This window comes from Salmo salar, chromosome ssa04 (genome assembly GCF_905237065.1).
Source record: "Salmo salar chromosome ssa04, Ssal_v3.1, whole genome shotgun sequence".
Lineage (NCBI taxonomy): Eukaryota > Metazoa > Chordata > Actinopteri > Salmoniformes > Salmonidae > Salmo > Salmo salar.
Window position 1 is genome coordinate 16662828 of NC_059445.1, and position 14638 is coordinate 16677465.

Consider the following 14638-nt stretch of genomic DNA (forward strand, 5'->3'; position numbering starts at 1 on the left):
TTTATAAAAGCAATAAGGCCCAAGAAACAAGGAATTATCGTGTGATAACTCCCTCCTAAGGGCTGTAACTCCAATCTAAGGGCTGCAACTCCCATCTAAGGGCTGTAACTCCCATCTAAGGGCTGTAACTCCCATCTAAGGGCTGTAACTCCAATCTAAGGGCTGCAACTCCCATCTAAGGGCTGTAACTCCCATCTAAGGGCTGTAACTCCCATCTAAGGGCTGTAACTCCCATCTAAAGGCTTCGCCTCGGGAGTTATCACATGATAATCCCCAGGTTCTCATGCCTTATTGCTTACTGAAGACCCTGTCAGGCCTGTCCAGCACCTCGTCACAAGCCACTCACTCAATCGCCCTGATACAGAGGGTTGAGTCACTGTGTGTGTGAGTGTGTGTATGTGTTTGTGTGTGTAAGACACAACCAGGGTTATATGGGTCAGCAAGCCAGTGTGGCCACATTCATGACAACCAATAAAGTGCAGGGGCCAGAGAGACCGCAGGCACCCACATGACCAACTCAGACACACACAATCGCACACGAGCGCACGCCATTCAAAACCAATTTCAATCCTTAGTGCTCACCCCTTTTCCCCAAAACATAGATTGCCTATCACAACATCCAGCTTTCATTGTCACATCTTGTATTCTTCCACATTGGATTGATACACGCCTGTAAATACACTAGAGGGAAACGTCTACGTCCCAAATGACTCCCTATTCGCTATATAGTGAACTACTTTGACATTGGGATCTGATCAAAAGTAGTTCACTATCGTGAAAAGGTTGCCATTTGGGATGTAGGCTAATACACTAAGGCTGTTTTTACAGAGACAGCCCTTTTCTGATATTTCTTCCACTTATTGGTCTTTTGACCAATCACATCAGATCTTTTCAGAGCTGATCAGATTGGTCAAAAATACCAAATTTAATCAAATCACATTTTATTTAACACATGCTTCATAAACAACAGGTGTAGACTAACAGTGAAATGCTTACTCATGGGCCCGTCCTAACAATGCAGAGAGAAAGATTTAGAACATAATAGAACAAATAATAACACGAGGAATAAATCCACAATGAGTAACGATAACTTGGCTATATACACGGGGTACCAGTACCAAGTTGATGTGTAGGGGTACGAGGTAATTGAGATAGATATGTACATTTAGGTAGGGGTAAAGTGACTAGGCAACAGGATAGATAATAAGCAGTAGCAGCAGTGTATGTGTCACGCCCTGACCATAGAGAGCCCTTGGTTCTCTATGGTGTTTAGGTCAGAGCGTGACTAGGGGGATGTTCTAGTCTTTTTATTTCTATGTTGATACTCTTGGTATGAATCCCAATTAGAGAAAGCTGATGTTTGTTGTCTCTAATTGGGGATCATACTTAAGGGTTCCCTGTTCCCACCTGCCTTGTGGGATATTGTTTTGTGTAAGTGCTTGTTGCACCAGTTAAGTCACGTTTCGTTGTTTGGTTATTGTTTTGTGGAAGTTTCACTGTATATTAAAGATGTGGAAGTCAACTCACGCTGCGCCTTGTTCCGTCTCTCATCACGAACGTGACAGAATATCCCACCAAACAAGGACCAAGCAGTGTGCCACGATGGGAAAAGTGAGTTGGACCTGGGAGGAGATCATGGGAGGACAGGAGATCCTTCCTTGGCAGGAGTCGCAAAGGAGCATGGAAGGACAGCGACGACGCCGGGGACTGCGGCCACAGAAACCCCAAGATTTTTTTTTGGGGGGCACATGGAGCTGGCGGCTGAGCAGAGGGAAGAGCCAGAGACCGTCAGGGAGGCGATAGAGAAGTGGTCGGTCGACCCAAGGGGAGTGCCAGAGCCCACCTGGGAGTCGATGGAACAGTGTGAGGAAGGATACCGGAGAATGGGGTTAGCTAGGAGTATGCGGCAACACAGGCGTTTGGAGGAGCGTGTCATCAGTCCAGTGAAACCTGTGCCGGCTTCACGCATCTGGCCTCAAGTGCGCCTCCCCAGTCCGGTACGTCCTGTGCCAGATCCCCACACTCGTCCTAAAGAGCCAGAGACCGTCAGGGAGGCGTGTCATCAGTCCGGTACCACCTGTGCCGGCTCCACGCACCGGGCCTCCAGTGCGCCTCCCCAGTCCGGTACATCCTGTGCCAGCTCCCCGCACTCACCCTGAAGTGCGTGTCACCAGTCCGGTACATCCTGTGCCAGCTCCCCACACTCACCCTGAAGTGCGTGTCACCAGTCCGGTACATCCTGTGCCAGCTCCCCACACTCACCCTGAAGTGCGTGTCACCAGTCCGGTACATCCTGTGCCTGCTCCCCACACTCACCCTGAAGTGCGTGTCACCAGTCCGGTGACACCTGTACCAGCTCCACGCATCAGGCCTCCAGTGCGACTCCCCAGCCCGATACGTCCTGTGCCGGCTCCACACACTAGGCCTCCAGTACGCCTCTAAAGCCCAGAACCTCCAGTGACGGTTCACAGTCCAGAGCTTCCAGCGATGGTTCACAGTCCAGAGCTTCCAGCGACGGTTCATAGTCCAGAGCTTCCAGCGACGTTTCACAGTCTGGATATTCCAGCGACGGTTCACAGTCTGGAACTTCCAGCAATGGTCAATGGCCCGGAGCCTCCAGTGACGGTCAACGGCCCAGAGCTTCCAGTGACAGTCAACGGCCCAGAACTTCCAGTGACGGTCAACGGTCCGGAGAGTCCAGGCACTGTGGCCAGTCCCGCTCCATGGCAGGTGCCTTCCTCTGCACCAGTGCCCAGTCCAGGCACGGCGTCCAGTCCCGCTCCAAGGTTGGGACCTTCCTCTGCACCGGTGCCCAGTCCAGGCACGGCATTCAGCCCGGCGCCATGGCCGGATCCGGGGTCTGGGCGGGGGCTACGACCCGCACCGGAGCTGCCACCGACACTAGGCGCCCCCCCCTACCCTCCCCATTTGTTTTCAGGTTTTGCGGTTGGAGTCCGCACCTTTGGGGGGGGGGGTACTGTCACGCCCTGACCATAGAGAGCCCTTGGTTCTCTATGGTCTTTTGGTCAGAGCGTGTCTAGGGGGGTGTTCTAGTCTTTTTAGTTCTATGTTGGTGCTCTTGGTATGGTTCCCAATTAGAGAAAGCTGATGTTCGTTGTCTCTAATTGGGGATCATACTTAAGGGTTCCCTGTTCCCACCTGCCTTGTGGGATATTGTTTTGTTTATGTGCTTGTTGCACCAGTTAAGTCACGTTTCGTTGTTTGGTTATTGTTTTGTGGAAGTTTCACTGTATATTAAAGATGTGGAACTCAACTCACGCTGCGCCTTGGTCCGTCTCTCATCATGAACGTGACAGTATGTGATGCGTCAAAAAAGTTAGTCCAGGTAGCTATTTGGTTAACTATTTAACTATTTAGCGGTCTGATGGCTTGGGAATATAAGCTGGTCAGGTTTCTGTTGGTTCCAGACTTGGTACATTGGTACCACTTGCAGTGCAGTTGCAGAGAGAACAGTCTATGACTTGGGTGGCTGGAGTCTTTGACAATTTTTAGGGCTTCCTTCTGACACCGCTTGGTATAGAGGTGATGGATGGCAGGGAGCTCGGCGGGCCCCCGTGTTGAGGGTCAGCGTGGCGGAGGTGTTTGCCTACTCTCAGCACCTGGGGACGGCCTGTCAGGAAGTTCAGGATCCAGTTGCAGGGGGAGGTGTTCGGTTCCAGGGTCCTTAGCTTAGGGATTGAACGGTGAGCTGTAGTCAATGAACAGCCTTCTCACATAGGTTAATTTTGTCCAGGTGGGAGAGGGCAGTGTGGAGTGGAATAGAGATTGCGTCATCTGTGGATCTGTTGGGGCGGTATGCAAATTGGAGTGGGGTATCTGGGACGATGGCATTAATGTGAGCCATGACCAGCCGTTTAAAGCATTTCATGGCTACAGATGTGAGTGCTACGGGGCGATAGTCATTTAGACAGGTTACCTTGGCGTTCTCGGGCACAGGGTCTATGGTTGTCTGCTTGAAACATGCAGGTATCACAGACTGGGTCAGGGAGAGGTTGAAAATATCAGTGAAGACACTTGCTAGCTGGTCAGCGATAAGTGAAGAAAAAGCCAGAATTGTGTTGCCTGTGTAAGCGTAGCCAAAGCGATTCCAGATAATTGACACCAATTCCAGAGTCCCCAAGGGTTGCTCTGACATTTCCACTTACAATTTTACACCAAATAGGGGTTAAATGGTTAAAGGTATCTTCCAGCCAACAACACATTACTGTACAGTATTACCATTGGTCAAAGCTCTGTTAGAAGAGATCCTCCAATACATCATGTTCTTATCAGCTAGAGGATGGGAAATGTACTCTCAAACAAACAATGAGACACAGAGGAGTGGGAGGGATTGATATATGATACTGTTTTTGTTGCTAAAATCATCAGTCCTTGTTTGTCGTAAGTCCTCAATCCGTGAAGTCGTCAGATAAACAATAACCACCCCCACATCCTATAAAGCAGATAATACCACAGTCAGTCAGTTCATCCGTCCATCCATCCATCCATCCATCCATCCATCCATCCATCCATCCATCCATCCACATGTTCAATATCATCAACCTAGGAGATCTGATTAATAAAATAAACTCCAAATTCACCGAAAGGAAGATCACCATAATGCCCTGAATGCTGAGAGTTACGGAAGAGCGAGAGACAGAGAGACAGATAGACAGAGAGAGAGAGAGAGTTCTGCATTAGAGCACAATAGAAACCTGACCTCTCAAAACACCCCCACCACTAACAGCAGCACCACTCCCTCTCGACACAGGACCTTAACTGTCTGTGCTGAATAGTAAAAGGAGAGAGATGAAGTTGAGTGACAGCAGTCAAGAAGGTGCTTCTTAGTGACCTCTGTATAGTTGGCTGAGCATGGTGTTCGTTTGCAATACCAAAGCTGGGATTTGGTTTGATTTCCTGCATGGGACACTAAACATAATTACATGTTCAACTGTTAATCACTTTGCGTAAAAACGTCTGCTAAACGACCATATTATATGATATTATCAGATTACAGATTGAACAGGCTCCCTCTAGTGGGCTCTCCCTATGATGTTTGATTCCTGCATTGGACACATGTATAAATATGACTAGGTGTTGAACTGTAAATCCTTTAGGATGAACGAGCATATTATCATTACCATATATGACAGTTTTAATAGGTTTCCTCCAGTATGCTCTCTCTGCGTGGTGTAGCCCGCCTGCGTGTGCCGCCCGCTGGTTGGCACGGTAATGCCCGGTGGGGCGTGGGAACACTCGCTGTTTACCTCGAAGATCATTTAGTAATCCCCACAGAGCAGGCACGTACAGAACAGCAGCGCACGTAAAACAGCGCATGTTAAACTAAACCCAGGTGGATGGATTGGAGCATGCAAACAAACGTGTGTGTGTGTGTGTGTGTGTGTGTGTGTGTGTGTGTGTGTGTGTGTGTGTGTGTCGGTGAGGGCGGATAGACACACAGTAGATGCACACACTACATGGGTTCTGGTGACAATCATGTCAGATTGTCCGACAGAGGATTTGGAGATTTAGACTCTTTGTTCTATGTTAATGACTCACGAGGCTGGGCTGAAGAAGCCTAGCTGTTTGCGTTTATCAGTGATTTAGACTCTTTGTTCTAAGTTAATGATTCACTAGGCTAGGCTGAAAAAGCCTATCAGTTAGTGTTTATCAGTGTTCCCCAAACCTCTCCTCAGGAACACACAGCCATGTAGCTATACTTACTTTATGTGTCTCAGCACTGGTAGCCCTTGATTAGTTGAATCAGGTTCCAGATGTGGAATAAATGAAATACGTGGAACTGGCTGGGAGTAGGCTGACTCCAGGAGAGGTTTGGGAAACCCTGGTGTACATGAGTTACTCCCCAAAATATAGTGACTGCCTGCCTAAATGTCCGCAGGGGGGACACGAATGAGTCCAAGCATGAAATCTACAGTGAAATATTAAAAGCTCTGCTTTCTAAAAATCCCACTCCCAAAACTCCAGTCTGCCTGTAACATCCTCTCCCTCAGACTGCCATTTTGTAAGCAGTCCAGCAATGACATGGATTCTAAAACACAGATCCTATAAGAGCCCAGATGGAGGTCATTCAACCTTGAGAAGCAGGACAAAAGTCTTACAAGGCCAACTTCCAGCAGAGCAGAATGATATGTGAGATGCGATTCAAACATCCCTTTCTTGTCGAGTCTTCTCGAGTTGTCAGGAAACCCGCAAAAGTACAAGGGTGTATATAGCCTCATTATTATTTTATTGTGTTACTTAAATGTTTTACTTTAGTTTATTTAGTAAATATTTTCTTTAACTCTATTTTCTTAAAACTGCATTGTTGGTTCAGGGCTTGTAAGTAAGCATTTCACAGTAAGGTCTACACCTGTTGTATACAGCGCATGTGTCAAATACAATTTGATTTGATTTTATTTGAGTGCTAAAAATGGAATCCACTACTTCTCCTGCCCGTGCTGCCTGCCAGGTCACCTCTCTCTCTTCTCCCAGCCCTGGTATGACAGACAGCGTTATAGTGGAATACTACCTCTAAAATGGTGCCTACCAGAGCTTACCCCTACCCTCTTCACCTTGTCCCTTGCCACCAACTCTACAACCCCGTCTGATGCCGCTTCAATGGTTTCTGACCGTTTGCTCATGTTGCTCCACATTGCCATAGTACAGGACAAGGGCCTGCTCTAGAGGAAAGCTAGCACCCCTCGCGGACCACAATGCCCGGCACAGTGCAAGCTTTGCAAACAGTAGGCTAGGTACCCAAGTGAAATGTCTGCTTGATGAAGCTCTATCTGGCCAGCAAAACATAGACAGACATTCCCAAAAATGTTTCATTTGCAAGTACATAGCTTGCCCTACACAGTGTGCAAAGAGTCCTTTTTTCCAATCAAGTGAAGTGACAAACCCACAGGGGAAAGTAAACTGCTCCAACATGGACTGGCTGCCATGCAGGCCCAGAGTAATGAAGATGAGGGAGAACAGTGTTTAAAGCCTAGACCCATCAACCAAGAATAACCATCTGACCTATATATCCTCGGAATTCTAATTACACATATAAACTGAGTCCCAAATGGCACTCATACCCTACATAGTGCACTACTTTTGACCAGGGCCCAAAAGTAGTGCACAATGTAGAGAATAGGGTGCCATCTGGGACCCAGCCCATAGATAAACCCGATAGAAAACTCTCCAGTCTCCTTGGACTCTGAGCTGACACTAAACCAATACACATTGCAGTGTGAGCCAGTCAGGGACATGGCAACAGGCACGGCCTGCATCCCAAATGGTACCCGATAGCCTAAATAATGTACCACTTTTGACCGCTTACGGTGCAATTCGGGACACAGCCATGATATCAATAATTCAATACAGGGGGATGCCAGCAGAAGACCATTACTATCACAGACACATCACATGAGAATAATGCATTGCATCGTTAAATAATGGAGGATGATCGACGGTGCATGTACGGGGCCTTTGAATGAGAAGACGTGTTGGTGGCGGTGATGCACGGCTTGAGTGGGATTAGACTTTGCAGCAATTGCATTACCTCTGTGGTGTTGTACTGTGCTTAGTAGAGAAGGACTCAGGGAAAGAATGAGAGCCGGAGAGAGTATTGAAGTGGGAAGAGAGTACTGAAGTGGGCGGGCTAGAGATATCCTTAGAGAGAGAGAGTAGCTATTGAAAGGGGAGTCCAGGCCGCTTACAACGAATAAGATATTGCAACATGCCGTGTGTTTTGTAGAGATGAGTGGGCCCGACGGTTTGCTCTGTAGCATAGCTGTTTGTCAAACCTGACATAATGTCAATTAACATGGCCCTATGAGGTGGGTAGACTGTCAAACTTGTTACACATGAACCAAACTGACATCTGAACACTGCACTTGGCTTGAGCAAACATACAGTGAGGGAAAAAATTATTTGATCCCCTGCTGATTTTGTACGTTTGCCCACTGACAAAGAAATGATCAGTCTATAATTTTAATGGTAGGTTTATTTGAACAGTGAGAGACAGAATAACAACAAAAAAATCTAGAAAAACGCATGTCAAAAATGTTATAAATTGATTTGCATTTTAATGAGGGAAATAAGTATTTGACCCCCTCTCAATCAGAAAGATTTCTGGCTCCCAGGTGTCTTTTATACAGGTAACGAGCCGAGATTAGGAGCACACTCTTAAAGGGAGTGCTCCTAATCTCAGTTTGTTACCTGTATAAAAGACACCTGTCCACAGAAGCAATCAATCAATCAGATTCCAAACTCTCCACCATGGCCAAGACCAAAGAGCTCTCCAAGGATGTCAGGGACAAGATTGTAGACCTACACAAGGCTGGAATGGGCTACAAGACCATCGCCAAGCAGCTTGGTGAGAAGGTGACAACAGTTGGTGCGATTATTCGCAAATGGAAGAAACACAAAAGAACTGTCAATCTCCTTCGGCCTGGGGCTCCATGCAAGATCTCACCTCGTGGAGTTGCAATGATCCTGAGAACGGTGAGGAATCAGCCCAGAACTACACGGGAGGATCTTGTCAATGATCTCAAGGCAGCTGGGACCATAGTCACCAAGAAAACAATTGGTAACACACTACGCCGTGAAGGACTGAAATCCTGCAGCGCCCACAAGGTCCCCCTGCTCAAGAAAGCACATATACATGCCCGTCTGAAGTTTGCCAATGAACATCTGAATGATTCAGAGGACAACTGGGTGAAAGTGTTGTGGTCAGATGAGACCAAAATGGAGCTCTTTGGCATCAACTCAACTCGCCGTGTTTGGAGGAGGAGGAATGCTGCCTATGACCCCAAGAACACCATCCCCACCGTCAAACATGGAGGTGGAAACATTATGCTTTGGGGGTGTTTTTCTGCTAAGGGGACAGGACAACTTCACCGCATCAAAGGGACGATGGACGGGGCCATGTACCGTCAAATCTTGAGTGAGAACCTCCTTCCCTCAGCCAGGGCATTGAAAATGGGTCGTGGATGGGTATTCCAGCATGACAATGACCCAAAACACACGGCCAAGGCAACAATGGAGTGGCTCAAGAAGAAGCACATTAAGGTCCTGGAGTGGCCTAGCCAGTCTCCAGACCTTAATCCCATAGAAAATCTGTGGAGGGAGCTGAAGGTTCGAGTTGCCAAACGTCAGCCTGGAAACCTTAATGACTTGGAGAAGATCTGCAAAGAGGAGTGGGACAAAATCCCTCCTGAGATGTGTGCAAACCTGGTGGCCAACTACAAGAAACGTCTGACCTCTGTGATTGCCAACAAGGGTTTTGCCACCAAGTACTAACTCATGTTTTGCAGAGGGGTCAAATACTTATTTCCCTCATTAACATGCAAATCAATTTATAACATTTTTGACATGCGTTTTTCTGGATTTTTTTGTGGTTATTCTGTCTCTCACTGTTCTAATAAACCTACCATTAAAATTATAGACTGATCATTTCTTTGTCAGTGGGCAAACGTACAAAATCAGCAGGGGATCCAATACTTTTTCCCCTCACTGTAGGTGGAGCAGACATGCGTAGGTGCTCATGTGTAACCTGCTCTCTAGATAGATAGTAAGTAGACTTGAGTTTGTGCTTGAGTTGAATCAACATGAAAAAGGCTTTTGTTGTATCTATCAATGTTTTATATGATGTTTCTTGGACACACGTGTGTATGTATCAGAGAGAGAGAGAGAGAGAGAGAGAGAGAGAGAGAGAGAGAGAGAGAAGAGAGAGAGAAGCTTTAATATTAAAGCCTTAATATTTTACCAAATCCAACACATCAGCCTCTCCAGCATGTTGTATTACATAACAAATGACTATGGTTGGGACCATAATTGCACTATAACGATTGCTTCTATGTGAGAAAGCTTATGTTACAACTTGATCTACAACTACCTTCACATCCAATAGCCCATAGTGTTTAATAGTATTTAATCGTTAATAACTGTCAATCATATAAGCTGTTTTATATATATATATATATATATTTAATTCTGCTCATTCGGATTGCATGCATACAATTTCTTTGGATAATTCAAGCGGATTTTTCTTTGATCTCGGCCCAGAAATCTATTCCATAAGATTTCTCGATTATGGCACCTGTTACTGAGAGAGTGAGAAGAGAAATCCTCGTCAGGATCAGATCAGGACACTGAGCATGCCGATCGAATTCCTGGGAAACGGGGATTTGAGAAATACGCAGGCAGTTTACAGGGTCTAAATTTAATACAGACAGAAATGTAATGCACTTATCACGAATACTAAAGGGCGCGTGCATCATGATCGTACCGTTTCTGACTGATTTGTTGGGCAATGGCCATAATCCCTCGCAGAAGGATCACCACATGTCTGTTTGTCGAGATACGACATCATGCATAGATGACTCTCTTAGAGGCTGTTGTACTTGATATGATTGTTATATCTATGTGCCTGTAGCCCAATCCCCAAATTTGAGAGAAAAATCCACTCCGTATTGAACGCTTCCAGTGTTTTAGGGTCATATAGCCTATTTGCGAACCACTCAAATCATTGGCGCACTCAAAGCACCTAACATTAATCAAACAGTTCGGGAACTTCAACAATCAGTGTGAGTAAATCAAGCCGCGTAATGTTGGCTTCTGCCGAACTCCCTTACCTTAGCAACACAGCTATTTCCCACGCGAAGAATCCCCATACAGCTACAGATTGCAGCCTTTTCCGCGTCATCTCAAGATTTGAGTTTCATATACATATACCCGGGAACGCCTCAGCTGCCTCTGTTCGCCACTTAGGGTAAGACTCTTGACTTTCAGCACCGTGGACAGTGCTCCAACTGATGTCGACCCAATCCAACACGCGGCAGGCTCGTGGCGCACGGTAAACGCAAACGCATAACAGTTTCGGAATCCCACATAATACTAATCGACTTCACTACTCATACCTGGGCAGGTTTTTACCGACCTAGCAACGACACCAACAAGAGAGCATAGTAAATTCTGAAATACGACTCTAAAGTGGGAATACCAGTAATGTGGGGTAGCGCTCGGCAGGTGTACAGATTCTTGACACATTCACAGACATCTCAGCGGTCTTGGAGACCCGGGCATAGAGAGAGCCCGCCCCAGACGCGCGCGGCACCGGTGACTGACAGCGCATTATTCCACTCGCTACTATAAATGTTCCAGCAGAGCCACGCTATAGCTTAAATTAGACAAGCACTGATGTGGAACATCATTACTGCATGAGCATCCCCCATCTCTCTCTCTCTCTCTCTCTCTCTCTCTCTCGCTCTCTCTCTCTCTCTCTCTCTCACTCTGTTTCATTGACATATTACAGCACGATCCTGTAATATGTATCCAATTTGTTGTAATTTATTAGATGTTACTTGTCGAGTTGCTGTCCAGATCAGCCTCATGTGTAAACTATAGCAGCCATAGCTTACACATGACTGTTTACTATTTTTTCACAGAATATTACAAAACAACAACATTGAATGTTATTCATGATTGCTTTCAAGTATCATTATGGATCACTACATTATACATAGTATCTCTACGGGTATGGTACAATACAATATTGAGAACATCAGTATGCATATGATATTATGTATAAGGTCGGGTCGGATCTGCACGCGCGCACGCGCGCACGCACGCACACGGGATGACGCGTAACATTGTGAGTAAAAAGGGGGTCTATGATGCCAGGCTAATGAAGACTGGCAGTGTGGTGCCATGGGCAGGGTGTTCAGCACAGCTGGGTAGAGGTGGTGGCATCTGTGTGTGCTGTACTGTAGACACACACACATTCACAATCAAACGGAGTGTGTCATGTTTTTGTCAAACCGATCTGGAATCAGATGATAAGCAGGCATGGGGCAGCAGGGCATGCACTCCAAGTTTAGCCTGCCGAACAGAGCACTCATGCAGTCAGACTATTTGGCCTGTCCCTGTCAGTTTGACATGCATTGCTGATGCTATCAAAAATGCAGTTTCTACACATGTGAAAATTGCTGTTGAACTGGGTTGAACCCTGATGTCCATAGAATGGTCTGTTATGATTTATTGATGTCGCCAAGGTGATGGGGGTGATGGTGTTGAAGTGTAGTGTGGTCTAGTGCTGGTTCCACAACAGCTGTGATGACTACACCACAGGTCATTTTTGATAGCATCAGCAATGCATGTCAAACTGACAGGGACAGGTCTGTAATGCCTTTGGGCTGCTAGTGATAGCTTGCTGAAGGTGTGAGGAGCCCAGCCCTCTCCAATGTCACTGTGGATGATGGTGTGAGAGGGAGGTGTGTGTATTTAAGAGAGAAAGAAAGAGAGAAAGTCCTGTTAAATTATACGCTGTCAAAATATTCTCAAAACACTATGATTGTGTAATGAAACCATGAAAGGTAGCCTGAGATCTGGTGTTTGGAGGGTGTTTGAATATAAACCTAATGCAAGTGTTGTGATACACAGAAAGTGGTTTAAAACAATAGAAGTACTCTGAAACACCCAAAGTGGTTCTTAAATCTGAATATTGGTGTTTTTAAGAGAATGTTGTGAAAACACTTTTTGGGGTTTCGGTGCATGTAAAAGGTAGCATCAAAACACAGAACAATATTTTTTGCAGACTGTGCCTCTCATACAATGAAATGGTAAAGAAATGCAAATGGTTTATAGCCTAAATATTGATTGATGATAAGGGAATATGGATTTTTTTGGGTCGAATTCCACCTTCATTTTTTCAATGCTTTCTTTAGACAGATTAGAAACAGGAGACAGAGAAGGAGTGACAGTGGGACAGGCGGAAGCGGGAATTGAACCCCCGACTTCTGGGGTAGTAAGATGGTACATTTCATTGGAATTTAATTGGCATTTTATACACTCAACCACACAGCCACACTGTAAAAAAAGATCTGAATTTGACCAAAAATAATTGCAAGTCGTTTCAATGATTTGTAAATTTCACTTTACCCCAACATTTTAAAATAAACGTAATATGTTGCTCAAAAGATGGAGAAAATTGAGTTATTGACCTCATTGGAAGCCTGGTTTAAATCTCTATGCACTTCTTATCTTGACATGTGGCTCTGTTCTCAGAGGACCGTGGGCAATTCAAACATGTTAGACTTATTCATTATTTTACATAATGTTGTATGCATGCTTGAAGAAAGAAAAGTATAATCTATATTACTATTAGGCAGCTTGTTCTGGCACGAGGTGTAGCCTAATGTATTATGATGAACGGACATCAAAACCATCTGGCAAAATGACATTTAATGATGAGATGAGCCATTCCTACATTTCACACTTTTAATAGCAGAGGCAAATACAGTATCCTGCAATGTTTACCGTAAAACCTCTACCCACGGCTGGTGGTTTGAACACTGTGCTGAACACTGCCTGCCAAAATGGGTTAAACTGGCAAATGATCACATACATAAACCAACGTTAAACATCAAAATACTTCAGAAGGTATCTAATTATGCATTAGACAGGATTCGAAACACCGTCATAGTGTTTAGAAGCTATAGAGTGGAAACAACACCTAAAGAGAAGATACTAAGGTTCTGCACTTAACAGATCTCAAAACACCAAAATTGTGTTTTCAACCTTTTCTGTTAGTGCTCCCAGTCCTTGGCAAGGTGTTGCACAACATGTGATTAAGTGGTATTACAACACACCATGTAATGTTTCAGAACATCTCAGGACGATGTTTCAATACTCCAGCAAAGTTAAGGTTTCGTCTCCTCACCTTGGTGGCAGCTCAGTTGCCAGTAGTTTTGGTGTTACAAAGCACTTAATTTCAACAGTGTATGAACAGTAAAAGAACAAAGACATATTTGAAAAAAGGATGTCAGCTGTCAGGCAGCTCATTTCTTATAAAAATGTATAAAAAAGTGACACATGACATGCAACTTCTCCTAGCTGGCTCCCTAATTGCTTTCTGTATGCCATCTAGCGCTAAAGCACTGGCCTTTCTCTCCTGATAGTTCTTTCTATCCTGTTAAGGAATGATTCTCAAACTTCTGTATCATTTCAGCCAGTAGTTTTGAAAGTGGTGCTCACAAGCCAAAACGGTTCGCCATTATTTGTGTACTAAGTCATCCATTTTGTGTTATATGTTCCCGAATTTTACAATTCGTATGATATTGTCAGAATTTAGCTATTTTTGTGATGTGTTTACAAATCCAATTCTCGCAATCTGTTACGAATTTGTTCTGAAGATCCCAGAGTGCATCTTTAAGGGAAAACGAGAAGCTCCTCTTCCGAGAAGGTTGATTTTACCCTAATAAACTCAGGTTCACAGTTTACGACATTCCCTTTAACCACTTGCCTCCCTAGAGTGCATGGTGACTCAAATTGGCATATGCCACATAGCTTCAGAACTCAAAACGCCCCGAAGTTTACAGTCTAATTACAAAATATCCTAGTGAGTGTGAAGTCGATGCCGGTATCTACAGATGTTCTTCTGACGCACAGTGAGAAAGAGAGAGCTCTTATGGATGCTAAGTTCATCGCCAGGCCATGTCTGCCACTGTCAATGTTCTCAGTCAGGCTCAGAGTTTGGGGTGAGAGAAAGAGAGAGGGTGAGAAATTTGAAAGTCTGCGTGGGTGGGTGGGTGAGAGGGCATGACAGATGAAGAAGGTGAGAGAGAGGGTGGTTGGGATGTTATGGATGCTG

General features: G+C 45.3%; 1 protein-coding gene across 1 annotated transcript in view; it reads right to left on the reverse strand.

Annotated features, from left to right (window-relative positions):
- LOC106602381 (glycine receptor subunit alpha-3) overlaps positions 1-11023 on the reverse strand; it is a 104260-nt gene extending 93237 nt beyond the window's left edge. Inside the window, exon 1 of the mRNA XM_014194980.2 lies at positions 10623-11023. Within this exon, the coding sequence (XP_014050455.1) occupies positions 10623-10693 (71 nt within the window). The 5' untranslated portion in view covers positions 10694-11023. The remainder of the gene's footprint in view (positions 1-10622) is intronic.
- Between the last annotated feature and the right edge of the window lie 3615 nt (positions 11024-14638).